The following is a 27,877-nucleotide window of genomic DNA, read 5'->3' on the forward strand; positions in this document are numbered from 1 at the left end:
TTCCCTGGTGGCGCAGTGGTTGAGAGTCCACCTGCCGATGCAGGGGACACGGGTTCGTGCCATGGTCCAGGAGGATCCCACATGCCGTGGAGCGGCTGGGCCCGTGAGCCATGGCCGCTGAGCCTGCACGTCCAGAGCCTGTGCTCCGCAATGGGAGAGGCCACAAGAGTGAGAGGTCCACGTTAAAAAAAAAAAAAAAAAAGAAAGAAAAAATCTTCCAACAAACAAAAGCCCAGGACCAGATGGCTTCACAGGCGAATTCTATCAAACATTTAGAGAAGAGCTAACACCTATCCTTCTCAAACTCTTCCAAAATATAGAAGTGGGAGGAACACTCCCAAACTCATTCTACGAGGCCACCATCACTGTGATACCAAAACCAGACAAGGATGTGACAAAGAAAGAAAACTACAGGCTAATATCACTGATGAGCATAGATGCAAAAATTCTCAACAAAATACTAGCAAACAGAATCCAACAGCACGTTAAAAGGATCATACAACATGATCAAGTGGGATTTATTCCAGGAATGCAAGGATTCTTCAATATGCGCAAATCAATCAATGTGATACACCATATTAATAAATTGAAGGAGAAAAACCATATGGTCATCTCAATAGACACAGAGAAAGCTTTTGACAAAATTCAACACCCATTTATGATAAAAACCCTCCAGAAAGTAGGCATAGAGGGAACTTTCCTCAACATAATAAAGGCCATATATGACAAGCTCACAGCAAACATCGTCCTCAATGGTGGAAAACTGAAACCATTTCCACTAAGATCAGGAACAAGACAAGGTTGTCCACTCTCACCACTCTTATCCAACATAGTTTTGGAAGTTTTAGCCACAGCAATCAGAGAAGAAAAGGAAATAAAAGGAATTCAAATCGGAAAAGAAGTAAAGCTGTCACTGTTTGCAGATGACATGATACTATACATAGAGAATCCTAAAGATGCTACCAGAAAACTACTAGAGCTATTCAATGAATTTGGTAAAGTAGCAGGAAACGAAACTAATGCACAGAAATCTCTGGCATTCCTATACACTAATGATGAAAAATCTGAAAGTGATATCAAGAATACACTCCCATTTACCATTGCAACAAACGGAATAAAATATCTAGGAATAAACCTACCTAAGGAAATAAAAGACCTGTATGCAGAAAATTATAAGACACTGATGAAAGAAGTTAAAGATGATACCAATAGATGGAGAGATATACCATGTTCTTGGATTGGAAGAATCAACATTGTGAAAATGACTCTACTACCCAAAGCAATCTACAGATTTAATGCAATCCCTATCAAACTATTACTGGCATTTTTCACAGAAATAGAACAAAAAATTTCACAATTTGTATGGAAACACAAAAGACCCTGAATAGCTAAAGCAATATTGAAAATGCAAAATGGAGCTGGAGGAATCAGACTCCCTGACTTCAGACTATTCTACAAAGCTACAGTAATCAAGACAGTATGGTACTGGCACAAAAAGAGAAATATAGATCAATGGAACAGGATAGAAAGCCCAGAGATAAACCCATACACACACAAGAAAACAAACAACCCAATCCAAAAATGGGCAGAAGACCTAAATAGACATTTCTCCAAAGAAGATATACAGACTGCCAACAAACACATGAAGGAATGCTCAACATCATTAATCATTAGAGAAATGCAAATCAGAACTACAGTGAGATATCATCTCACACCAGTCAGAATGGCCATATCATCAAAAACTCTAGAAACAATAAATGCTGGAAAGGGTGTGGAGAAAAGGGAACACTCTTGCACTGCTCGTGGGAATGTGAGTTGGTATAGCCACTATGGAGAACAGTATGGATGTTTCTTAAAAAACTACACATAGAACTACCATCTGACCCAGCAATCCCACTACTGGGCATATACCCTGAGAAAACCATAATTCAAAAAGAGTCATGTACCAAAAATGTTCATTGCAGCACTTTTTACAATAGCCAGGAGATGGAAACAACCTACGTGTCCATCATCGGATGAATAGATAAAGAAGATTTGGCACTTATATACAATGGAATATTACTCAGCCATAAAAAGAAATGAAAGTGAGCTATTTGTAATAGGTGGATGGACCTAGAGTCTGTCATACAGAGTGAAGTAAGTCAGAAAGTGAAAGACAAATACTGTATGCTAACACATATATACGGAATTTAAGGGAAAAAATGTCATGAAGGACCTAGGGATAAGACGGGAATAAAGACACAGACCTGCTAGAGAATGGACTTGAGGATATGGGGAGGGGGAAGGGTAAGCTGTGACAAAGTGAGAGAGTGGCATGGATAAATATACACTACCAAACGTAAAATAGATAGCTAGTGGGAAGCAGCCGCATAACACAGGGAGATCACCTAGAGGGGTGGGATAGTGAAGGTGGGAGGGAAGGAGACACAAGAGGGAAGAGATATGGGAACATATGTATATGTATAACTGATTCACTTTGTTATAAAGCAGAAACTAACACACCATTGTAAAGCAATTATACTTCAATAAAGATGTAAAAAACCCCCCACAAAACCATATGATCATCTCAATAGATGCAGAAAAAGCTTTTGACAAAATTTAACACTGATTTATGATAAAATCTCTAGAAGGTGGGCATAGAGGGAACCTACCTCAACATAATAAAGGGCATATACGACAAACCCACAGCAAACCTCATTCTCAATGGTGAAAAACTGGAAGTGTTTCCTCTAAGATCAGGAACAGGACAAGGGTGTCCACTCTCACCCCTGTTATTCAACATAGTTTTGGAAGCCTTAACCATGGCAATCAGAGATGAAAAAGAAATAAAAGGAATACAAATTGGAAAAGAAGAAATAAAACTGTCACTCTTTGCAGATGACATGATACTATACATAGAGAATCCTAAAGATGCCACCAGAAAATTACTAGAGATAATCAATGAATTTGGTAAATTAGCAGGATACAAAATTAATGCACAGAAATCTCTTGCATTCCTCTACACTAACAATGAAAGATCAGAAAGAGAAATTAAGGAAACACTCCCATTTACCATTGCAACAAAAAGAATAAAATATCTAGGAATAAACCTACTTAAGGAGACAAAAGACCTGTATGCAGAAAAGTATAAGACAGTGATGAAAGAAATTAAAAATCATACCAACAGATGGAGAAATATACCATGTTCTTGGATTGGAAGAATCAATATTGTGAAAATAACTCTACTACCCAAAGCAATCTGCAGATTCACTGCAATCCCTATCAAATTATTGATGGTAGTTTTTATGGAACTAGAACAAAAAATCTTAAAATTTGTATGGAGACACAAAAGACCCCGAATAGCCAAAGCAGTCTTGAGGGAAAAAAACGGAGCTGGAGGAATCAGACTTCCTGACTTCAGACTATATTACAAAGGTACAGTAGTCAAGACAATATGGTAGTGGCACAAAAAGAGAAATGTAGATCAATGGAACAGGATAGAAAGCCCAGAGATGAACCCATGTACCTATGTCAAGTAATCTATGACAAAGGAGCCAAGGATATTTAATGGAGAAAATATAGTCTCTTCAATAAGTGGTGTTGGGAAAACTGGACAGCTACATGTAAAAGAATGAAATTAGAACACTCCCTAACACCATACACAAAGATAAACTCAAAATGGATTAAAGACCTAAATGTAAGGCCAGACACTATCAAACTCTTAGGGGAAAACATAGACAGAACACTCTATGACATACATCACAGCAAGATCCTTTTTGACACACCTGCTAGAGAAATGGAAATAAAAACAAAAATAAACAAATGAGATGTAATGAAACTTCAAAGCTTTTGCACAACAAAGGAAACCATAAACAAGATGAAAAGACAACCCTGAGAATGATAGAAAACATTTGCAAATGAAGTAACTGACAAAGGATTATTCTCCCAAATATATAAACAGCTCATGCAGCTCAATATTAAAAAACCAAAAAACCCAATCCAAAAATGGGCAGAAGACATAAGTAGACAGTTCTCCAAAGGAGACATACAGATGGCCAAGAAGCACATGAAAAGCTGCTCAACATCACTAATTATTAGAGAAATGCAAATCAAAAGTATAATGAGGTACAACCTCACACCATTTAGAATGGGCATCATCAGAAAATCTACAAACTAAAAATACTGGAGAGGGTGTAGAGAAAAGTGAGCCCTCTTGCACTGTTGGTGGGAATGTAAATTGATACAGCCACTAGGGAGAACAGTATGGAAGTTCCTTAAAAAACTAAAAATAGAATTACCATATGACCCAGCAATCCCAGTACTGGGCATGTACCCAGAAAAAACCATAATTCAGAAAGACACAAGCACCCCTATGTTCATAGCAGCACTATTTACAATAGCCAGGTCATGGAAGCAACCTAAATGCGCATTGACAGATGAATGGATAAGGAAGATATGGTACATATATACAATGGAATATTACTCAGCCATAAAAAGGAACAAAATTCAGTTATTTGTAGAGACGTGGCTAGATCTAGAGACTGTCATACAGAGTGAAGTAAGTCAGAAAGAGAAAAACAAATATTGTATATTAGCACACATATGTGGAACTTACAAAAATGGTACAGATGAAATGGTTTGCAGGGCAGAAATTTAGACAGAGATGTAGACAACAAACCTATGGACACCAAGAGGGGAAAGCGGTGGGGTGGTGGTGGTGGTCGTGTGATGAATTGGGAGATTGAGATAGACATGTATACACTAATATATATAAAATGGATAACTAATTAGAACCTGCTGTATAAAAAAATAAGTAATATAAAATTCAAAAATTAAAATAAATAAAAGATCAAGAGAAAAAACAAAAAGAAAACCCACTGGGTAACAGCCTTTTTGAAAAATCCTCAGAGGAATCAGTCTGAGCAAATCCCATGATCTTGACTTCCATCCCTTACCCTGTTCTGTCATTTGACTCTGCCTACTCCTCCTCAGCTTCTTTTTCATGGTTCACTTTAAAGTTTTTCTTAGTTAACTCCATTTCAACCTTGCTCATTCTACTCCTGTCTCATCTTATCTTCTAGTCCAATTATTTACTGTGGTCCACGTTGGGGGAAGAGCTGAGTGAAAACTGGGGTTGACTGGAGCTGAAGCATGACCTCAGGCAAGTCTGACCCTGAGTTTCAGTTCAGAAATGCAGGTAGTAATAACTGTCCTTCTCACCTCACAGGGCTCCAATATGATCAAGTGTCATATACAATTTCTGGTATTTAGTCGACTCCATTTCCCCATGCTGATCCTTTGGGGAGGGTAACTACTTCCAAGACAAGAGTTCAGAGATTGAGGGGAGCAGTGTTTTTATTTGTCATCTCCATGTTGAGAATCAGAAATGTCCCCAATTGGAAATAGCTACTAATATGCTGTATCAGGGACTGTGGCTACTTTATGGGTCTCCAAATTGTCCTGGGTGGGGAAATAATTCATTTAGATACAAGAGGGATGGACCTGAAATTTCTTAGACCACAAGGGTGTGGAATCCATTCATTTGGGTCAAATAACCTTGCTTTTCTACTAATGTTCAGTGGATAGGCCAATGTAAAGGTTCATACAGTGAATTTATCATAAGGGAGGAAGAACCTGTGGGTGGGAGACCAGTATTCAAACTGTGTAGGTCTGATTTCCCACACTTTGTGCTCTCAACCTACCCACACATGATCTACTCCTCACATGATTTAAAGTTAGCTCAGGCTAGAAATCCCCTTGGGTGGGTACCCGCAATTTTAGCCTCTGGATTAATCAGGGTGATTCCTAACTGGAAAACCAAAAGCAGATATTCTCTATCAGAGGTCTTTAATCTTTTCTGAGCACTGACACCTCTGAAAACAAGTAGAAGCTATGGATCCTCTCACCAGAAAAAAAACTAACACACATTCAAACAAAGTGGTTCGTTCCTGTTGTGCTCGCATTAAAAAAAAATATGAAAAATGCAATGGGACTTCCTGTTTCTGGTGCCCAGGCCCCACCCACGAGTTGCTGAATGGAGAGAAGAGCTCAGTGCTATTTTTCTCTAACCTTAAGACACAAATTCAAGAGAGCCCTCGGTCCCTTTCTAGCTTGGTTCTGGCCTGTCTCTAGAGTTCCTGGGAAATTCTGGAGAGTAGCATGTGCTCCAGAAGGTGGGAACTGTCTCTGGCTCTGGAACTTCTACTGCTGCCTCATTTGTTCCTGGCAACCAGCATACAAGGTAATTTCCACAAATTGTCTGCCTCTAATTGTGCACTGAAAGCCCTGTCAGACGGAAAAGGGAATATGGGGTGTGGCTCAACCTGGAAGTGGAGTAGGGGCTCCAGGCAGCAGGTATTTTCATCCTAGTAACAGGGCTGTGGTGAGTTGGGGAGCCTTCCTTAGCCTGGAGAATCAGACTCCATCTCTTTCCCCAAGGGGACGTGACAAAATTAGGACCTTGGTGAGATGGGAAAGTAGGCCCCTCATATTTAGTGCTGTGGTTTGTCCTCTGTAAAGTCTCCTTTCATTTTGAATAACAGGAAGCTACTCTGATAGCCGCCACATTTTATGCTCAGGTGTGTTGTGCTCCTTGAGGCATGCTTTGAGACCTTTGTCTATGCAAGGAATTGTGTCATGAGCAAAGGTAAATGATGTTGTCATTGTCCCAGAGAGAGATCAAAATTGTGGGAGAGGAAACTTGTCTAGGGTCTCTGAGTGAGAGTCTGAGCAGAGGACTCAGCACCAGAGGAACCCCCAAACATCTGATTAAGAGTTCAGGTTCATTCTTCTGCCATGGGCTTGTTCTGGTCCCCTCCTGTGCTAACTTTCCTTTCCCTGTTACAGCTGCCCAGCCCTCCAGTACCTGTCTGAGAATTGAGAGCTAAGCTATTGTCTTTCTCACTATTCCCCCTAATAAATACTCAGGTCTTTTTCATTTAAGGGGCTTTAATGCTCACCACTATGGAAAAAAATGAGTAAAAGTGAATGTTCGTATGGGAAACAAATATAACATCATAGAATTATGACATAGAATTATAACTTTTAGGAAGATGAGATAGCAATGCTTGAAGGAAACCCTGTTGGCCACTCATGCAAGGCCTCTCAGGGTGGTAATACATTGGATCTGGTTTATGACAGGTTTAGGAGAGGAAGAAATTTTTCTCTACCCTTCTAGGTTCTTCTGACTGGTCTAAGAATTAAATTGACATGAGACATATTAACAAGAGAAAATCGGAGTTTAATATTGCATACATGGGAGAAACCAAGAAAACCTGAATAACTTGCCATAATGGCTGAAGCCCTCACTTTAAATACCATCCTCAGCTAAAGACAAAAGAGGATGTTAAGGGTGACAGTTCTGGGAGGTTATCAGGAAAAGCACAGTAAACAAGGGTAAGGTTGTTAGGCAGACTTAAGTTAGTGCCTTCTCCGTTGATAAGAGTTTCTAGAGACTTGGTCTCCCTCTCTGTCCTCTTCCGGTACAGAGAGGGAGACACCCTTACAAATGAAAATTTCCCTTACAAATATAAATGTTTCTTACAAAAGGGTAACTCCTACATGATTTTCAGAATGTTTCTCTTTCTTTAGAAAATAACCAGCTTAAAACAATTAATATGCCAAAGAAACATATATTAGGGTGGCAAATTCTGCTCCCTTTGGCTGTGTAAGCCTAGATACATGATATATTCAGGGTACTCATGGCTGTGTGGGCTCCATGGGACTGAGTTTACTCATAGGGCACTGATATGACCTTGGGAGTGGGGGTTGGCATGAATTATTCATCCAGTTGTTGGGAAAGATAGAGATGCCAAGAGAACTGGAATATTTCAGGACTTTTCTAGACTTAGGTCAATGTGTCTAAATCTTTTTATGTCTAGATTATGCCTCCAGATGGTCCTTTTATCCCCAATTTATGACTTCCTCACCCCATAACCACATTTCATCTAAATTTAACTTTGCTGTTTGCCTTGAAGGAGGTTCTGTCTCTCTTACCTCTAGGTCTATACAAATGTCTTTCCTCCTGCCTAAAACTTCCTTCACTCTCTTCTCTTCAGCTCCTCCCTTAGCATTCCATTTTCATGTGACTTCCTCCTGGAAACCTCAGACTCCAAGTTATGGTTGGTGAACTGCTTGACTGTCTGTTTCCTTGAGCCCCGTGAGGACAGGGACCTTGTCCAGTGCTGAACATGGCACAGTGCCTAGAACATGGCATGGGCTCAATAAATAATTGTTAATCCTATGAATGAATGATATCAAAGAACTTCCTTTCAGGTTATCTGTCCAGATCTTCCTAGGGGTATAGTAATTCTCTCCTCCCCAGTAAGGGATGCTCTTATGAAGAAATTTAAGAAGTAGTTTTAAATCTTCTCCTTAATCCCTCCTCAGACTTGAGTTTCTCAGCTCTCTGACCTCAGGGCCCCCTCATCACTAGTAGGCATCTTCCCTGTCTCCCTTCAGTACAACAGAGTGTGGTGGAAACAGCTTGAACTGGGAATCAGAAGATCTATGTTCTGAGTTCCATGCCATGGGACTTTCTATAAATTGTGAAAGCTTCCTGAGCCTCAATTTTCTCCACTCTGTTATGGATATAACAATATGCTCACCATTTTTTCAAGGGGTTATTGTTAAGATCAAAAGAAATAAAGAATGTGAAATTGTGATTGTGACCACATACAATCTGAGGTAGATAAGAGCTGAGAAGAACATAAGGAAACTCTAAAGCCCCGCACTCTCTCCTGAGCCACAGACCTGAATTTCTAACTGCTTTTTAAACATCTCCAGACTCTCCAAACACATTTCCAAAATCTAACTCCCCATCTTTGTTCCAGCTATCTACTGCTGCATAACAAGCCACCACAACACTGGGACTTCCTCACCTTCCAGTTAGTCATGGCAATCTGGCCGATTAAACTCATTAGACTTCCCATCTCAGGAAATGGAACTCTCTCTGTTCATCTTGTCCCCCATGACACACATCTGGAGTCTTGATATCTACTGACAAATTACTTCCTTGAAAGGTTTGTACAGGTTTGTTAAATAGTTGATCTCATTAGAGAGCTCCAGGTAACTCTATATCAATATCTTTAAAACTCACCTCTTTCAGTTCTTCAAAGTTTTACTAGAAATCACATGACTTGTTTTTAGAGTAATCAGAATTTCCCCTTTAGGACCTCTTTCTCCTTCCTGGGTAGACACTTTTTGTATGAAATTACAACTTCCTTTGATCTGAATTCCCCCCACCCCGTTTTAGTTTTGCTTCTCTACAGACAAGAAACATGGGTAAGCACAGGAAAGATCTGTTTCATTTTCTGTTATAAACTACAGGTAAACACAGTTACTTTATCCTAAGCATCCACACACATAACCAACTACTGCGTCTCCTTCCCTCCCACCCTCCCTATCCCACCCCTCCAGGCTGTCACAAAGTACCGAGCCAATATCCCTGTGCCATGCGGCTGCTTCCCACTAGCTATCTACCTTACTACGTTTGTTAGTGTGTATATGTCCATGACTCTCTCTCGCCCTGTCACAGCTCATCCTTCCCCCTCCCCATATCCTCAAGTCCGTTCTCCAGTAGGTCTGTGTCTTTATTCCTGTCTTACCCTTAGGTTTTTCATGACATTTTTCCCCTTAAATTCCATATATATGTGTTAGCATACGGTATTTGTCTTTTTCTTTCTGACTTACTTCACTCTGTATGACAGACTCTAGGTCTATCCACCTCATTACACATAGCTCAATTTCGTTTCTTTTTATGGCTGAGTAATATTCCATTGTATATATGTGCCACATCTTCTTTATCCGTTCATCCAATGATGGACACTTAGGTTGTTTCCATCTCTGGGCTATTGTAAATAGAGCTGCAATGAACATTTTGGTACATGACTCTTTTTGAATTATGGTTTTCTCAGGGTATATGCCCAGTAGTGGGATTGCTGGGTGATATGGTAGTGCTATTTGTACTTTTTTAAGGAACCTCCATACTGTTCTCCATAGTGGCTGAACCAGTTCACATTCCCACCAGCAGTGCAAGAGGGTTCCCTTTTCTCCACACCCTCTCCAGCATTTATTGTTTCTAGATTTTTTGATGATGGCCATTCTGACTGGTGTGAGATGATATCTCATTGTAGTTTTGATTTGCATTTCTCTAATGATTAATGATGTTGAGCATTCTTTCATGTGTTTGCTGGGAGTCTGTATATCTTCTTTGGAGAAATGTCTATTTAGGTCTTCTGCCCATTTTTGGATTGGGTTGTTTGTTTTTTTGTTATTGAGCTGCATGAGCTGTTTGTAAATTTTGGAGATTAATCCTTTGTCAGTTGCTTCATTTGCAAATATTTTCTCCCATTCTGAGGGCTGTCTTTTGGTCTTGTTTATGGTTTCCTTTGCTGTGCAAAAGCTTTGAAGTTTCATTACGTCCCATTTGTTTATTTTTGTTTTTATTTCCATTACTCTAGGAGGTGGGTCAGAAAGAATCTTGCTGTGATTTATGTCATAGCGTGTTCTGCCTATGTTTTCCTCTAAGAGTTTCATAGTTTCTGGCCTTACATTTAGGTCTTTAATCCATTTTGAGCTTATTTTTGTGTATGGTGTTAGGGAGTGATCTAATCTCATACTTTTACATGGACCTGTCCAGTTTTCCCAGCACCACTTATTGAAGAGGCTGTCCTTTCTCCACTGTACATTTCTGCCACCTTTATCAAAGATAAGGTGTCCATATGTGCGTGGGTTTATCTCTGGGCTTTCTATCCTGTTCCATTGATCTATATTTCTCTTTTTGTGCCAGTACCATACTGTCTTGATTACTGTAGCTTTGTAGTATAGTCTGAAGTCAGGGAGCCTGATTCCTCCAGCTCCTTTTTTCGTTCTCAAGATTGCTTTGGCTATTCGGGGTCTTTTGTGTTTCCATACAAATTGTGAAATTTTTTGTTCTAGTTCTGTGAAAAATGCCAGTGGTAGTTTGATAGGGATCACATTGAATCTATAGATTGCTTTGGGTAGTAGAGTCATTTTCACAATGTTGATTCTTCCAATCCAAGAACATGGTATATCTCTCCATCTATTGGTATCATCTTTAATTTCTTTCATCAGTGTCTTATAATTTTCTGCATACAGGTCTTTTGTCTCCTTAGGTAGGTTTATTCCTAGATATTTTATTCTTTTTGTTGCAATGGTAAATGGGAGTGTTTTCTTGATTTCACTTTCAGAATTTTCATCATTAGTATATAGGAATGCCAGAGATTTCTGTGCATTAATTTTGTATCCTGCTACTTTACCAAATTCATTGATTAGCTCTAGTAGTTTTCTGGTATCATCTTTAGGATCCTCTATGTATAGTATCATGTCATCTGCAAACAGTGACAGCATTACTTCTTCTTTTCCGATTTGGATTCCTTTTATTTCCTTTTCTTCTCTGATTGCTGTGGCTAAAACTTCCAAAACTATGTTGAATAAGAGTGGTGAGAGTGGACAACCTTGTCTTGTTCCTGATCTTAGTGGAAATGCTTTCATTTTTCACCATTAAGGATGATGTTTGCTGTGAGCTTGTCATATATGGCCTTTATTATGTTGAGGAAAGTTCCCTCTATGCCTACTTTCTGCAGGGTTTTTATCATAAATGGGTGTTGAAGCTTTCTCAGCATCTATTGAGATGATCATATGGTTTTTCTCCTTCAATTTGTTAATATGGTTTATCACATTGATAGGTTTGCATATATTGAAGAATCCTTGCATTCCTGGAATAAAACCCACTTGATCATGGTGTATGATCCTTTTAATGTGCTGTTGGATTCTGTTTGCTAGTATTTTGTTGAGGATTTTTGCATCTATGTTCATCAGTGATATTGGCCTGTAGTTTTCTTTGTGACATCCTTGTCTGGTTTTGGTATCAAGGTGATGGTGGCCTCGTAGAAGGAATTTGGGAGTGTTCCTCCCTCTGCTATATTTTGGAAGAGTTTGAGAAGGATAGGTGTTAGCTCTTCTCTAAATGTTTGATAGAATTCACCTATGAAGGCATCTGGTCCTGGGCTTTTGTTTGTTGGAAGATTTTTAATCACAGTTTCAATTTCAGTGCTTGTGATCGGTCTGTTCATATTTTCTATTTCTTCCTGATTCAGTCTTGGCAGGTTGTGCATTTCTAAGAATTTGTCCATTTCTTCCAGATTGTCCATTTTATTGGCATAGAGTTGCTTGTAGTAATCTCTCATGATCTTTTTTATTTCTGCAGTGTCAGTTGTTACTTCTCCTTTTTCATTTCTAATTCTATTGATTTGAATCTTCTCCCTTTTTTTCTTGATGAGTCTGGCTAGTGGTTTATCTATTTTGTTTATCTTCTCAAAGAACCAGCTTTTAGTTTTATTGATCTTTGTTATCATTTCCTTCATTTCTTTTTCATTTATTTCTGATCTGATCTTTATGATTTCTTTCCTTCTGCTAACTTTGTAGTTTTTTTGTTCTTCTTTCTCTAATTGCTTTAGGTGCAAGGTTAGGTTGTTTATTCGAGATGTTTCCTGTTTCTTAAGGTAGGATTGTATTGCTATAAACTTCACTCTTAGAACTGTTTTTGCTGCATCCCATAGGTTTTGGGTCTTCGTGTCTCCATTGCCATTTGTTCCTAGTTATTTTTTATTTCCTCTTTGATTTCTTCAGTGATCTCTTCATTATTAAGTAGTGTATTGTTTAGCTTCCATGTGTTTGTATTTCTTACAGATCTTTTCCTGTAATTGATATCTAGTCTCATGGCGTTGTGGTCAGAAGAGATACTTGATACAATTTCAATTTTCTTAAATTTACCAAGGCTTGATTTGTGACCCCAGATATGATCTATCCTGGAGAATGTTCCATGAGCACTTGAGAAAAACGTGTATTCTGTTGTTTTTGGATGGAGTGTCCTATAAATATCAATTCAGTCCATCTTGTTTAATGTATCATTTAAAGCTTGTGTTTCCTTATTTATTTTCATTTTGGATGATCTGTCCATGGGTGAAAGTGGGGTGTTAAAGTCCCCTACTATGAATGTGTTACTGTTGATTTCCCCTTTTATGGCTGTTAGTATTTGCCTTATGTATTGAGGTGCTCCTATGTTGGGTGCATAAATATTTATAATTGTTATATCTTCTTCTTGGATCAATCCCTTGATCATTATGTAGTGTCCTTCTTTGTCTCTTGTAATAGTCTTTATTTGAAAGTCTATTTTGTCTGATATGAGAATTGCTACTCCAGCTTTCTTTTGGTTTCCATTTGCATGGAATATCTTTTTCAATCCCCTCACTTTCAGTCTGTATGTGTCCCTAGGTCTGAAGCGGGTCTCTTGTCGACAGCATATATATTGGTCTTGTTTTTGTATCCATTCAGCCAGTCTGCGTCTTTTGGTGGGAGCATTTAATCCATTTACATTTAAGGTAATTATCGATATCTATGTTCCTATTCCCGTTTTCTTAATTGTTTTGGGTTTGTTATTGTATGTCTTTTCCTTCTCTTGTGTTTCTTGCCTAGAGAAGTTCCTTTAGCATTTGTTGTAAAACTGGTTTGGTGGTGCTGAACTCTCTCAGCTTTTGCTTGTCTGTAAAGGTTTTAAGTTCTCCATCAAATCTGAATGAGATCCTTGCTGGGTAGAGTAATCTTGGTTGTAGGTTTTTCTCCTTCATCACTTTAAATATTGCCTGCCAGTCCCTTCTGGCCTGCAAAGGTTCTGCTGAAAGACCAGCTGTTAACCTTATGGGGATTCCCTTGTGTGTTATTTGTTGTTTTTCCCTTGCTGCTTTTAATATGTTTTCTTTGTATTTAATTTTTGATAGTTTGATTAATATGTGTCTTCACATGTTTCTCCTTGGATTTATCCTGTATGGGACTCTCTGTGCTTTCTGGACTTGATTAACTATTTCCTTTCCCATATTAGGGAAGTTTTCAACTATAATCTCTTCAAGTATTTTCTCAGTCCCTTTCTTTTTCTCTTCTTCTTCTGGAACCCCTATAATTCGAATGTTGGTGCATTTAATGTTGTCCCAGAGGTCTCTGAGACAGTCCTCAGTTCCTTTCATTCTTTTTTCTTTATTCTGCTCTGCAGTAGTTATTTCCACTATTTTATCTTCCAGGTCACTTATCCGTTCTTCTGCCGCAGTTATTCTGCTATTGATCCCATCTAGAGTATTTTTAATTTCATTTATTATGTTGTTCATCATTGCTTGTTTCCTGTTTAGTTCTTCTAGGTCTTTGTTAAATGTTTCTTGCACTTTCTCCATTCTATTTACAAGGTTTTAGATCATCTTTACTGTCATTATTCTGAATTCTTTTTCAGGTACACTGCCTATTTCCTCTTCATTTGTTAGGTCTGGTGGGTTTTTACCTTGCTCCTTCATCTGCTGTGTGTTTTTCTGTCTTCTCATTTTGCTTCACTTACTGTGTTTGGGGTCTCCTTTTTGCAGGCTGCAGGTTTGTAGTTCCCGTTGTTTTTGGTGTCTGTCCCCAGTGGCTAAGGTTGGTTCAGTGGGTTGTGTAGGTTTCCTGGTGGAGGGGACTAGTGCCTGTGTTCTGGTGGATGAGGCTGGATCTTGTCTTTCTTGTGGTCAGGTCCACGTCTGATGGTGTGTTTTGGGGTGTCTGTGGTCTTATTATGATTTTAGGCAGCCTCTCTGCTAATGGATGGGGCTGTGCTCCTGTCTTGCTAGTTGTTTGGCATAGGGTGTCCAGCACTGTAGCTTGCTGGTCGTTGAGTGAAGCTGGGTGTTGGTGTGGAGATGGAGATCTCTGGGAGATTTTTGCCGTTTGATATTACATGGAGCTGGGAGGTCTCTTGTGGACCAGTGTCCTGAAGTTTGCTCTCCCACCTCAGTGGCACAGCCCTGACGCCTAGCTGGAGCACCAAGAGACTGTCCTCCACATGGCTCAGAATAAAGGGGAGAAAACTAGAAAGAAAGAGGTTAAAATTAAATAAAGTAAGATAAAATAAAATAAAATAATTAAAATAATTATTAAGAAAAAATTTTTTAAAAGTAAAAAAACACAAAAAAATAAACAAACAAAACAGACGGCTAGAACCCTAGGACAAATGGTGAAAGCAAAGCTATACAGACAAAATCTCTCATAGAAGCATATACACACACACTCATAAAAAGAGGAAAAGGGGAAAAAATAATCTATCTTGCTCCCAAAATCCACCTCCTCAATTTGGGATGATTCGTTGTCCCTTCAGGGATTCCACAGATGCAGGGTACATCAAGTTGATTGTGGGGATTTAATCTGCTGTTTCTGAGGCTGCTGGGAGACATTTCCCTTTCTCTTCTTTTTTCGCACAGTTCCCAAGGTTCAGCTTTGGATTTGGCCTTGCCTCTTCGTGTAGGTCGCCTGAGGGTGTCTGTTCTTCGCTCAGACAGGACGGGGTTAAAGGAGCCGCTGATTCGAGGGCTCTGGTTCACTCAGGCCGCGGGGAGGGAGGGGTACGGATGAGGGGCGAGCGTGCAGCGGCAGAGGCCGGCGTGACGTTGCACCAGCCTGAGGCGCCGTGCGTTTTCCAGGGGAAGTTGTCCCTGGATCCCTGGACCCTGGCAGTTGCGGGCTGCACAGGCTCCGGGGAGGAGAGGTGTGGATAGTGACCTGTGCTCGCACACAGGCGTCTTGGTGGCGGCAGCAGCAGCCTTAGCGTCTCCCGCCCGTCTCTGGGGTCCACGCTGTTAGCCGCGGCTCGCGCCTGTCTCTGGAGCTCCTTTAAGCAGCGCTCTTAATCCCTTCTCCTCGCGCACCAGGAAACAAAGAGGCAGGAAAAAGTCTCTTGCCTCTTCGGCAGGTCTAGACTTTTTCCCGGACTCCCTCCTGGCTAGCTGTGGTGCACTATCCCCTTCAGGCTGTGTTCACGCCGCCAACCCCAGTCCTCTCCCTGGGATCCGACCTCCGAAGCCAGAGCCTCAGCTCCCATCCCCGCCCGCCCCGGCGGGTGAGCAGACAAGCCTCTCGGGCTGGTGAGCGCTGGTTGGCACCGATCCTCTATGCGGGAATCTCTCCGCTTTGCCCTCCGCACCCCTGTTGCTGCGCTCTCCTCCGCGGCCCCGAAGCTCCCCCTCTCCGCCACCCGCAGTCTCCGCCCTCAAAGGGGCTCCTAGTGTGTGGAAACCTTTCCTCCTTCACAGCTCCCTCCCACTGGTGCAGGTCCCGTCCCTATTCTTTTGTCTCTGTTTTTTCTTTTGTCCTACCCAGGTACGTGGGGAGTGTCTTGTCTTTTGGGAGGTCTGAGGTCTTCTGCCAGCGATCAGTGGGTGTTCTATAGGAGCAATTCCACGTGTAGATGTATTTCTGATGTATGTGTGGCGAGGATGGTGATCTCCGCATCCTATTCTTCCGCCATCTTCTCTTGTCTCCTCAACACTCTTTTATGTTGTTTCTTTTGAGAGTTTCTGGGCAGCTTTTCAATTGCTCCTCTGCCGTCTATGTCATAATAGTCATCTTTTATTCATTTATTCAGGACCCAACCATAAGACAGGGCTGCTTCACTGGCCCAGTTTGGGCACATTATGATACTTAAGAAACACAGTTCATTGGTCATAAGTAATTAAATAGTAACTCAAATTTCTACTTGAAGTCTCTCAAAGGATGTTAAAGGGAATCCAATTTATAAGCTATAGTGATACTTCCTATCATATCCTCTCCTGTCCTCTTCAGTCTTCTCAAACCATCCCATTCATCTGCTGCCCAGAGATTCTCACTCCTTTAAGCCTTAGTACTATAGCACCCCTATTTCCTAAACCAACCTGAGTGGCCTCTGTTTATCTTCTCCTTTCCTCTCTGCCTTTTCAGTCCAAACCGATCTTAAGAAGTAAGCAAAAAAAAAAAAAAAAAAAGCTAAGTGAGATTAAAAGTAAGAAAAATGTGACTAGTAGGAGGTCATGAGGAGACAACTGGGAACACTTATGTATACATTTTTATCCCTGCCATTCATTCATTCATTCTTTCATTCTATACTAAACAACAAATGTGAGCCAAGTATTGTGGGGATTGAGTAAGACATGGTCTTTGCCTTTGAGAAGCTCACAATCTTAGTGACTATGGGTCTGTTATGGTTTCTCCCTCCCCCTTACACTTTAGTTTGAAGTTTTTTTGAGCATGTTGGGGATACCCTGGACAAACAAGATCTCATTGTTATAAAGCAGACCCCATTCTCACAAGGAGAAATGATGTGTATTATAACTGGCTCTGGATCATGACTTGAGTCTATATGCTCCATTCTTCATTCCTCATTGTGTTCATCTTCATTCCTCCTTCCCCAAGGAAGCTTCAGGTAAGTTTTCTGGTCCTACCATGGTGCTGGGGCCTCTTTCTTATCATCACATGTCCTAGCCAAAGACCTGTTTTTGTTTTTCTTTTGTGCATGCTGATGTCTTTTACTTTTAGACCTAGCCTACAAGTGAAAGCTTCTTCAGGAGCTGCTACAGGTTTTTGGAATTTTGGCCCCTACTTCAACATTCTTCACTCTTCCAGATTCACATATAGGCATTCATTCCTTAAAAATATATCATTAGTCTAGTCCTTATTTTACCACTGTTTTGGTACAATAAAGTAAGTTCAACAGGCAGTTGTTAAACATCTCAGTACTTAATGCATAGTACTAGATGTTATGGATACAAAATTAATGTAGGTAATATAATAAAACAATACATGACATTTATTGAATACTTACTAATCTTCCAAGTATTAGTCTAAGTACTTTATGTGTATTGATTATTTGTATTAATTTGATTGTATCCTAAGCATTTATTTGTGTAACTCTGGGTCAGGGTTCTTTAGAGTAAAAAGAACCAATAGGATATATATATAAATATATAGAAAGAGATTTATTATGAGGCCCATGCAGTTATGGAAGCATAACCCATATTATGTACTTCTTTGGAGAAGTCCCATGATCTGCCACCTGCAAGATGGAGGCCAGGAAAGCTACAGGTGTAGTTCCAGTACAAATCCACAGGCCTGAGAGCATATAGACTCATGATTTGAGTCGATATGTTCTGTGTTCTTCATTCTCAGTGAACTCATCTTCATTCATCCTTCCACAAAGAGTCTTCAGGGGAGCCAATGGTCTAATTCCTAGTTCAAGTCCTAAGGTCCAAGGACCAAGAACAGTGATGTCCAAGGGTAGGAGAAGATGGATATCCCAGCTCAAGGTAGAAAACAAATTTGCCTTTTTTTTCTGCCTTTTTGTCCTATTCTGGCCCTCAGTAGATTGGATGATGCTCACACACATTGGTGAGGGTGATCTTCTTACTCAGTCTACTGATTCAAATGCTAATCTCTTCCAGAAAAACCCGTATAGATGATCCACAAGTAGTGTTTTACCAGCTGTCTGGGCATCCTTTAACTCAGTAAACTTGACACATGAACTTCACCTTCACAAACTCTGTAAGATAAATACTAAAACAAAGGCAGAGATGTTAGGTAAAATGCTCAAGGTTATACAGCTAATAAGTGGGCCAGGATTTGCATAGTCTAATTCCAGAACCCATGATCTTTTTTTTTTTTCTTTTCTTTCTTTCTTTCTTTATTTAGTTTTGGCTGTATTGGGTCTTTGTTCCTTCACGCAGGCTTTCTCTAGTTGTGGCGAGCTGGGGCTACTCTTTGTTGCAGTGTACAGGTTTCTCATTTCAGTGGCTTCTCTTGTGGAGCACGGGCTCTAGGCACGTGGGCTTCAGTAGTTGTGGCACGCAGGCTCAGTAGTTGTGGCTCATGGGCTTAGTTGCTCCACGGCATGTGGGATCTTCCTGGACCAGGGCTAGAACCCCTGCATTGGCAGGCGGATTCCTAACCATTGCACCACCAGGGAAGTCCCCAGAGCCCATGATCTTAACCATCATACTACAATGGAAAATGAGTTAAACTCATGAGTCATTTTTTGTCCTTAGGAAGCATGTGATCTGGTGATAAAGGCAAGTAATAGATATTAAATGGATCACTTTAATATGATATGAGTTCTAAGATATAGATATGCACAGGATATTGTAGCTTTCCTTCCTCCTTCCTTCACCACCTATGTGTAATGATTCAAAAAAAGCCATCCTGGTGGTTGGCTGTGACTTCTTACTGAGAAATAAAGCGGTTAATTGTGGGTTGTGCTGTCTTCCTAAGAATATGTCTGAGACTTGTTGGAGAGTCTACCAAGGATGACCTAGGCCAGCAGAATGAAGGCAGGAAGATTTTTCCTCCCAGGGGGCATTTGGCATTGTCTGGAGATATTTTTGATGGTCACAACTGGAATGAGGCTACTGGCATCTAGTGGGCAGAGGCCAGGGAGGCTGCTAAATATCCTACAATGCACAAGGACAGCCCTTCACAACAAGGAATTCTCTGGTCCAAAAGGTCAATAATGCCAAGGTTGAAAAACACTGACCTAGGCTGTCAGAGATTATAAAGTATGGAATGGATCAATCAGAAACACTGTGGAAATAAATGCCTGTGTGTGTTTGTGAACGCACCAGGCATAGATTAAATGCTCCATAACTGGTTGTTGAATGGATAGATGGATGGTTGGAAGGATTAGTGACTAGGAACTTGAAAGACCTGGGGACACAGGCATTTTGAATCTTTATTGAAAAGAATGTTTTCGGGAATGATAGACATGTGGAAAGTAAATAGATATAGATACGATGTTAAACAATATGAAGTTTTGTGTGACAGTATACGAGGTAAGAGCGATATAGATCATATTTCTTCTTTCCTCTACCATTAGCTTTTTTCTACTGCTCTTTCTCAGCCTATACATTTACACTTAGTTTTCCTCCCTCCACAGAGAGAGTTAGCAGACCTTCCTTCATCTTATGTCTTCTGGCTATCACCTTTTCTTTCTCCGTGCATTCAAGAAACCAGGTTTTTTAGAACTGAGGCTTATACAATTTGGAGTGCCCTCATGAGAAAGAGAACAGAACTGTAAATACAAATAGGAACAAAAATGAATGTAGTTAGAATGAGAAAAGAAAGCCCAGTGTATCACAAGTTTTTTTAAAAGCTGACAAATACAAAAATCACAAAAGCCAGAAAAATAGCACAATATTTTTATTAATAAAATGCGTTCACTCTCCTATAATACTTTGTCACTGACTAACTCTGGTTCCCTTTCATTTCTAACCTTGTTTCTCCTTTACTTCTTACCTACTGCTGGAGAACTAAATTGAAACACAAGGAACACAAGCACAGAGAGGAGACGTGACTCGTCATCATTTTCTTTGAAAATGTCCTGTTATGAGAGTAAGGGAGAGAGCCAGGGCTGGCTCAGTGTCCTTTTTCTTTATCCTCTAGGGCAGAATTAGACGGATTATAAGCACATCTCCCACTTCTCAAGCTCTGACTATCACTGAGTTCCTGATCAGGGGTCAGGTCCTCTGATAAAGATCATACTCACTGCTCCCAAGCAAAAGGCTCTTCCTTCTTCTTTGTTCCACCAGCCCAGGCCAAAGCCTGGGCCACTGGGCAGCTCTGCCTTTTTTAAAATGGGTCTCACTCACTCTGCCTCTCATTGGCAGATTATTCAAAATATGCCATCTCCAGCAGCAACATAAGTCTGTCAATCTCCAGTTTGCCGAGGAACTACAAAACACTCACCTGGTTTTATACTACTGACCAGAAGATTGTAGAATGGGAATCCGGTCAGCTTAAATACTTCAATACTAAATTTAAGGACAGGGTCAGGCTTGATCTTCAAAGTGGCACACTGCACATCCATAACGTCCAGAAGGAGGACAGCAGCACTTACCTCCTGATGGTGCTGAAGGACCCTGGGTACGAGGACGAATGGAAGATCTCACTGGTGGTGCTTGGTGAGTTAGGGGAACCAAAGGGCAAGTCCCCACTCCAGGGCCCTGGACAGACCACTGGGAGGGGACTCTCCCTGGGAGGGGGAGGGAAAAACCTCAGGATAGGCTTAATTCATTTCTCCTGGAGCCCGTTCCACTTGGAAGTGAGGCTGGGCCAGCCAGACTCGAAGTAGATTACTCTGGGACATTTAAAACCTCTTCTGACATTAAGGAGTCTAAGATTTGAAGATAAAGAAAACAGTAAGGATGGTTTCCTCTCTATTCTCTTCATGCTCTCCTGTGATCAACGCAAATCAGTTCTGAGCTCTTCTTAATAACATAACTGAACAAAGACTTCATCAAACATAAGGAAAAAGATAGAAGAGATAAAGGATTGGGCAAGAGCCGTTCAAGAGTGTTTTTATCTTACTGAATGGGTGGGAAAAAAACTTCCACTCCTAGTGCCAGCCTAACGAGTATACGTGAAGTAAGGGCTAGAACATTATACTTGGAGTCAGACAGACCTGGGTTTAAAACCCTGGTCAGTAACTTACTAGCTGTGTGAACTTGGAGAAAGATCTTGCCATCTCTGCCCCATTAGGTAAGATTCTGTTGATGGCAAGCGATGGAGACCAATTTGATGTACCTTTAGCAAAAAAGAATTTCTTAAAAAAAAGAAAACTAGGACTATTTAAAGCAATGCAAGGAGTTTAGAAGAGTCAAGAAGGGCTGAAGGGGAGGAAGAACGGTCTAAGAGGCTAAAATCCCCTTCTCACTCACTTCCTCCATGTCATATGGCCTGAAAGTTCAAGACGTACTGGGAACAGGAAAGATTCAAAGGCTCTTACAGTGGTTTTTAAAAAAATCCCAAATTTATATCATTTACCAAATTCTGTGGTAAATACTCCCACCACAGCCACCTCCAAACTGCTAATGGTTTCACAACCAGCTTGCAAAATTTCTGAATATCTTAAAATCCACAAGCTGGCTTGGCTTTAGCACACTTGCCTAGGGATAAGACCCTGAGGGTGCGATTAGCAGAAGAATTATCCTTCAGTCCAGCCCAGGAATTTCTGACAGCTCAAAGGGGGCATCTGGGAGCCAGTCTGCCCTAGCCAAGTCCAACCCCGCTGATATCTATGCTAAACCTCTGTTGTTCTTTCTGGCCCACAGATTGTCATAACCCCATTTTTGTTTCTGGGTGCATGGCTCCCCCTTCTGGATCCAGCTTAGCTTCACTCCAAGGAGTAGCTCTTTCAGTCTGAAGCCTCCAGAGGTCAAAACTGCTCACTGGCTCCCTCTGCAGGGGCCTCTTCTCCATGACTGCTCCTGCAGCCCTCTGGGGCTCCCTCTGTACTTTGTTGGCGAAACCCTCCCAGCATAAATGCTTCATAAATGCATAAACCCATTGTCTCATCTTAACATATTCATTTTTAGACCCTGTACCAAAGCCTGTCATAGAAGTCAAGAAGACACAGGAAGTGAACAAGTGTCACCTGACCTTGTCCTGTGTGATCCAGGACCAGCCTGTAAACTACACCTGGTATGCAGAGTCCCTTCCAAAAGAGTCTCGGAGCAGTGTGCTTGAAGTGACCCACACACCACAAAACTACTCCAGTTCTTATACCTGCCAAGTCAGCAATCCTGTGAGCAGCCAAAATAACACAGTCAACTTCACTTCACCCTGTGTACTGGGTAAGAGATACTGCCAGGGGAGCTGAGGTGGGCACAGGGTAACTAGTTTTCTCTTGAAGGAATAAAATCATGGAGATCTTATTCAGCCTCCTGGCACAGAAATTAGTGGAGAATCCCAAAGGCATGGACGACTTGGGTTCTCTAAGGTTTCACTGCCTTGCTGAGAGGGTTCACCGCCTCTCAGCAGCTCACCTCGGCTTTGTGGAGCTCAGGGTCCTCATCCGCAAAGGGCAGTTGGCACAGGGGCCCTGATTTCCCCTTCTCCTGCCGTGCTCTAACAGTGCATCATCCTGGAATCTGAGGCCAGTGTCCTTGCAGGATAATCTGAGATTTCAGGGTGAGCAGGGAGAAAAAGGGCAAGTAGGGGAACGGTCCAGACACTGTTGGGCAGCAACACAGAGGCATTTCTGGTGGGCAGCGAAGGAAAAAAGGGCCAACTGGATGAGCATGAGTGAGAACAAGTGGTGAACAGGAGAACCTGATCCTAAGGTAGAGACTTTCTGTTCTTCCTCAGGTGTATGCTCCTTGATGAAGCTGGAAAAGCAAACTCTGGGTTTCGTGTTTCAGATTTCTCTGTCTCCTGGGAGGATCCACTCATTAGAGCATCACTCCTCGTTCTCTCTCAAGCCTACACAGGTCCCATAGTGCGGTAGCTATGAGCATAGGTTTTGGAGTCAGTTACACCTGGGATTAATCCTGGGACTGTCACTTACTAGCTAAACAAGTTACTTAGCTTCTCCAAGTCACGTCCTTCTTTTTTCTTTTCATATTTATTGGAGTATAATTGCTTTACGTGTTGTGTTAGTTTCTGCTGTACAACAAAGTGAATCACTGTGTGTATACATGTATTCCCATAACCCCTCCCTCTTGAGCCTCCCTCCCACCCTCCCCATCCCACCCCTCTAGGTGGTCACACAGCGCCGAGCTGATCTCCCTGTGCTATGCAGCTGCTTCCCACTAGCCATCTAGTTTACATTTGGTAGTGTATGTATGTCAACGCCACTCTCTCACTTCGTCCCGGCTTCCCCTTCCCCCGCTGTGTCCTCAAGTCCTTTCTCTACGTCTGCATCTCTATTCCTGCCCTGCCAGTAGGTTCATCCGTACCATTTATCTAGATTCCGTATATATGCATTAGCCTAGGGGATTTGTTTTTCTCTTTCTGACTTACTTCACTCTGTATGAAGTCATGTCCTTCTTAAATAAGACAAAACAATAGTTCTTATCTCATACTGTTATAAGGATTAAAGGAGGCAATACAGATAACTACCTAGCACAGTATCTAACAAGTCCTCAATGAATGGTAGTTAACTTAGGCCCCATCCTTTTAATTCTAGAGACACTAGGGATTTGGCAACCACTTAATAAATTTGGATCACCATCTTCAGCATTTCAGGCCCTGTGCTCTCCACAGGCCTGAAATCATATCCCCAAGCCCTGGTGTACAAATCCCTCCAGAATAACTCATACCTGTGGTGCCAACATTTACCTGAGATTCCTGTCATACCCAATCATCAGGGATCATGGCCCCTGGAGACATGGCTCTTTCATGGTCTTCTTGGACCCAATCTACTCTGCCCACCTGTGCTAATTTCTTTACCTCTGCTCCCACACATGAGCTATGGAAACTGTATGTTCAGTATTCTTCCCAACTAACTGGTCATGTCTCTTCTAGTCTTTACTGATATGCCCTGCTTTTCTGCCACCATAGACCCAGTAGGACACTTTGGTGTCTGACCATAAGACCACCAGTTGGCTGGGTGGTCCTAACACCGCCTTTATATCACCACCATATCCTGAGATCCAGAAAAAGGAAGAGAAACAATCCCTGTCCTTTATAGAATGAAAGTGGCTGCTCATTCACTGAGAGGATGAAAGCAATAATACATCTATTTTTTGAAGGGCTAAGCCCATCTTGTCACTTTTTTTTTTTTCGCGTTATGCGGGCCTCTCACTGTTGTGGCCTCTCCCTCTCACTGTTGTGGCCTCTCCCGTTGCGGAGCACAGGCTCTGGGCGTGCAGGCTCAGCGGCCATGGCTCACGGGCCCAGCCGCTCCGCGGCATGTGGGATCTTCCCGGACCGGGGCACGAACCCATGTCCCCTGCATTGGCAGGCGGACTCTCAACAACTGCACCACCAGGGAAGCCCCATCTTGTCACTTTTTAGCTATCCAAATTATCCTAGAAAAGTATCCCTAATTCTTCTTCCCTAATTTATCAGTATCCTGCCTTCCCCTTCTGTATCTCTTTATTTCCCTTTCTTTTTTTTTTCCTACCCCTTTTTTCCTCCTATTTGGTACTGATGGTTAGTAGTGTAGAGAAACAGGGAAGGGAACTAATACTTCCTTCCCTAAAGTTAACGCATAGCATCATATTATCAACTGCACCTGAAGCTCTGCCCTACTTAATTGCTGCCCAGTGTAGGAGAGTGACTCTTTCCCAGGTCCACAGAGGTGCCAAGGTAACCTTCAAGTACAGGACTCAGCTAAGCCAGTGATATTTCAGGGATTTCTGTACTCTTTATACTTTACATCTGGGAGTTTGAGCTTTGCTCAATCTGGGAAAAGGATGTCCCAGGCACACTGGGTCTGGATTGAGGGAGGAAACAATTCCCCTGCTCTATAAGCTCCCACGCCAATGTCCAGTACCCCTGCCCCTTCTCAACACATTAATCAAGACACCTAAATGTTTTGTGTTTTCTTGTTCTTTCAGCCCCATCCTCTGGAGTAGCTTGGACTGCCACTTGGCTAGTGATCATGGTAACCACTGTTCTTGGTCTCCTATGGATCTGAGATAAACTCTTCTAACTCAAAAGTGAAACTTCAAGAATGCAAGACCTTGCCCTCATCAGTAACCATAATATTAACCAGGACAGAAGTTCTGGTTATATAGGATGGGTGAAAGTACTGAGAGGCCTACAAGGATTTTCAAATTAACTTTTTTAAACCACGGTAATATTTTATTTTATATCCTCTAGTTGTTTTTTAACATACATATACACATGCATTCTTCCCATCAAAAAATGGGCAAAATGTATTATGCAATGTTTTCTTGTTGGAATAAATATTTGATATGACTGCCAAAGTGGATTCCTAAAGTTGCCCCAAATTTGTCGGACAATGCCTGCTCCATTAGCCTAGACAAACTGGAACATGGAGATACAAAGGGCAACACCTGGGACCACTGCCTCCTGTGTGCCTACGTGGCTGGGAGGTAATTTGTGCTGTCTCTAACTCTCGCTTCCACATCCTTGCCAAACCTCCTGGGGTTCCAGCTCTCAAACTCCTCCCCCACCAAGTTCTGGTCTCCTTCTCAGTGTTTTGCCTGTTCTAGCCTCTGTGAGGAACATACTTATTAGGTTTCCTGGGAATGTGGGGTCAGGCTTACTCCCCCAGAACTGAGTATGCAGCTTATTTTTTTTTTTGCCCTGATTTTTTTACATCTTTATTGGAGTATAATTGCTTTACCATGTTGTGTTAGTTTCTGCTGTATAACAAAGGGAATCAGCTCTACATATACATATATCCCCTCGCTCTTGAGCGTCCCTCCCACCCTCCCTATCCCACCCCTCTAGGTCGTCACAAAGCACCGAGCTGATCTCCCTGTGCTATGTGGCTGCTTCTCTCTAGCTATCTATTTTACACAGGGCAGTGATATCTGCCAGTGCTACACTCTCACTTCATCCCAGCCTCCCCTTCCTCTCCAGTGTCCACAAGCCCATTCTCTATGTCTGAGTCTCTATTTCAGCCCTGCCACTACATTCATCAGTACCATTTTTCTAGATTCCATATATATTGAGTATGCAGCTTTACCACATAAAGAGGGTCCTTCCCAAACCTCTTATTGGGAGCTGAGTTTCCTCTCCTCCTCTTTTCACCATTGTTGCTGTATGGGCAGCTCTTCATGTCCTAGTTGTGTCCTGAGATCCAAAAAACCATCAAATCGACTAAATGCTGTCACCAGGGTCTTTCATTACAGGAAGGTAAGAGCTACCAGGCCCACCATCGACATAACACCTGGATTTTTTGCTGTATGTTCTCCTCCTCTAAGGTTCTCCATGGGTCTGGAGCTGAGAGGGTCACTAAAGGATGTGCTTCCCTTTCAATGAACTGTTCCACCACAGACCACTTTCTCTTTACACCAAATCAGCCTTACCTCCCCTTCCCCTCATCACCGCTGTAGCAGAGACAATACTGTGTGTTCAACAAACCCTTTCATTTTCTTTCTGGACTTTGATGGTTAATAATTTTATGTGTCAAACCTTATTCTGGGTGTGTCTCTGAGGGTGTTTCTGGGTGAGGTTAACATTTGAATCAGTACACTGAGTAAAGCAGATTATCCTCTCCAGTGTGGGTGGGCCTTATCCAATCAGTTGAAGGCTTGAAAAGAACAAAAAGGCTTAGGCTCCCACAAGTAGGTGAGAACTCCTCCTAACTGACTGCCTTCAAGCTGGGACATTTGGTTTTTCCTGCCTTCAGACTTGGACTGGAACTACGCCATCAGCTCTCCTGGGTCTCCAGCTTGCTAACTCAGATCTTGGGACTTGTAAACCTCCATAATTGCATGAGCAAATTCCTCATAATAAATCTCTTTAAATGTGTGTTTGTAGTGTGCTACTGGTTCTGTTTCTCTGGAAAACCCTGACTAATACATCAGCCAATAGAAAAACTCTTTTTCCCAGCTCCCATTTCACCTAACTGGGGCCCTGTACCTGGTTTTAGCCAATAGAATGCGGGTAGAATTGATGTAACAGAAAGTGAGGGACTCAGAATTGGAACCACATAATGCAAGGAGCCTCGGTTCAAGCCATTGCTTGGAAGCCGGCTGTCTGATCTGCATTGGACATGCGTGACAAGAAAGTTTGTGTTTGTTTGTTACAACAAGACAACCTGGGCTCCCTAAGACACCCTCTCTCTTCTCTCTCAGCCCAGCCTGCAGTCCAATCCCAAACTGACCTCTGATCAGCTTGCATCCTCCAATCAGGCTGTCTAGATCTCTTTTCTGTGTGCAGTGTCCTCCCCTCTTCCTTCGCTTTATTTTGGCAGAGGAGGAGGTTTTGTTGGGAGAAACACACACACACAAACACACACACACACACACACAGGCATGCATGCACACATACACATGAATGGAATAAAAGAGCATTTCTGGGGAAAGTAGTAAGAGGAAAGAAATGTCACTTTATATCACAAATCAGCATATTCCTGGGCTGCTAAAGAACAGGCACACCTCTCCAGGCATCACGTTGCTATTGGTTCTAGTTACTTAAAAACTTGCGGCAAATCCCACCTTAGGTCACCAGCAGCAACTCTTCTCTGTCTCTCCCATCCCTTGAGGCATTGCCAGATACAAAATATGTGTGGCTCCGTACAACAAGAAAATGAAGGACCGCTTGTTCAAAAAGCAGGAAAAGAGTGCCATTAAATGTACCAAAATGA

At 41.7% G+C, this 27,877-nt stretch overlaps 1 protein-coding gene across 3 annotated transcripts; it reads left to right on the top strand.

Annotated features, from left to right (window-relative positions):
- Window positions 1–6,036: 6,036 nt before the first annotated feature.
- Window positions 6,037–25,925, top strand: CD48 (CD48 molecule). 3 transcript variants are annotated; one of them, XM_029230187.1, is made up of 5 exons: window positions 16,183–17,248; window positions 17,992–18,128; window positions 20,478–20,771; window positions 22,185–22,442; window positions 25,152–25,923. In XM_029230187.1, exons 2-5 carry the CDS (start codon window positions 18,110–18,112, stop codon window positions 25,229–25,231), a joined length of 651 nt encoding a protein of 216 aa, XP_029086020.1. In that variant the 5' UTR covers window positions 16,183–17,248; window positions 17,992–18,109; the 3' UTR covers window positions 25,232–25,923. The 3 variants fall into 3 exon arrangements, with proteins under 3 accessions (XP_029086018.1, XP_029086020.1, XP_029086019.1); XM_029230185.1 differs by lacking the exons at window positions 16,183–17,248; window positions 17,992–18,128 and adding an exon at window positions 6,037–6,220 and having other exon boundaries at window positions 25,152–25,925; XM_029230186.1 differs by lacking the exon at window positions 16,183–17,248 and having other exon boundaries at window positions 17,719–18,128.
- The last annotated feature ends 1,952 nt before the right edge of the window (window positions 25,926–27,877 follow it).

The sequence above is a fragment of the Monodon monoceros genome, unplaced genomic scaffold (genome assembly GCF_005190385.1).
Source record: "Monodon monoceros isolate NGI ecotype Baffin Bay Population unplaced genomic scaffold, NGI_Narwhal_1 Super_Scaffold_18, whole genome shotgun sequence".
Lineage (NCBI taxonomy): Eukaryota > Metazoa > Chordata > Mammalia > Artiodactyla > Monodontidae > Monodon > Monodon monoceros.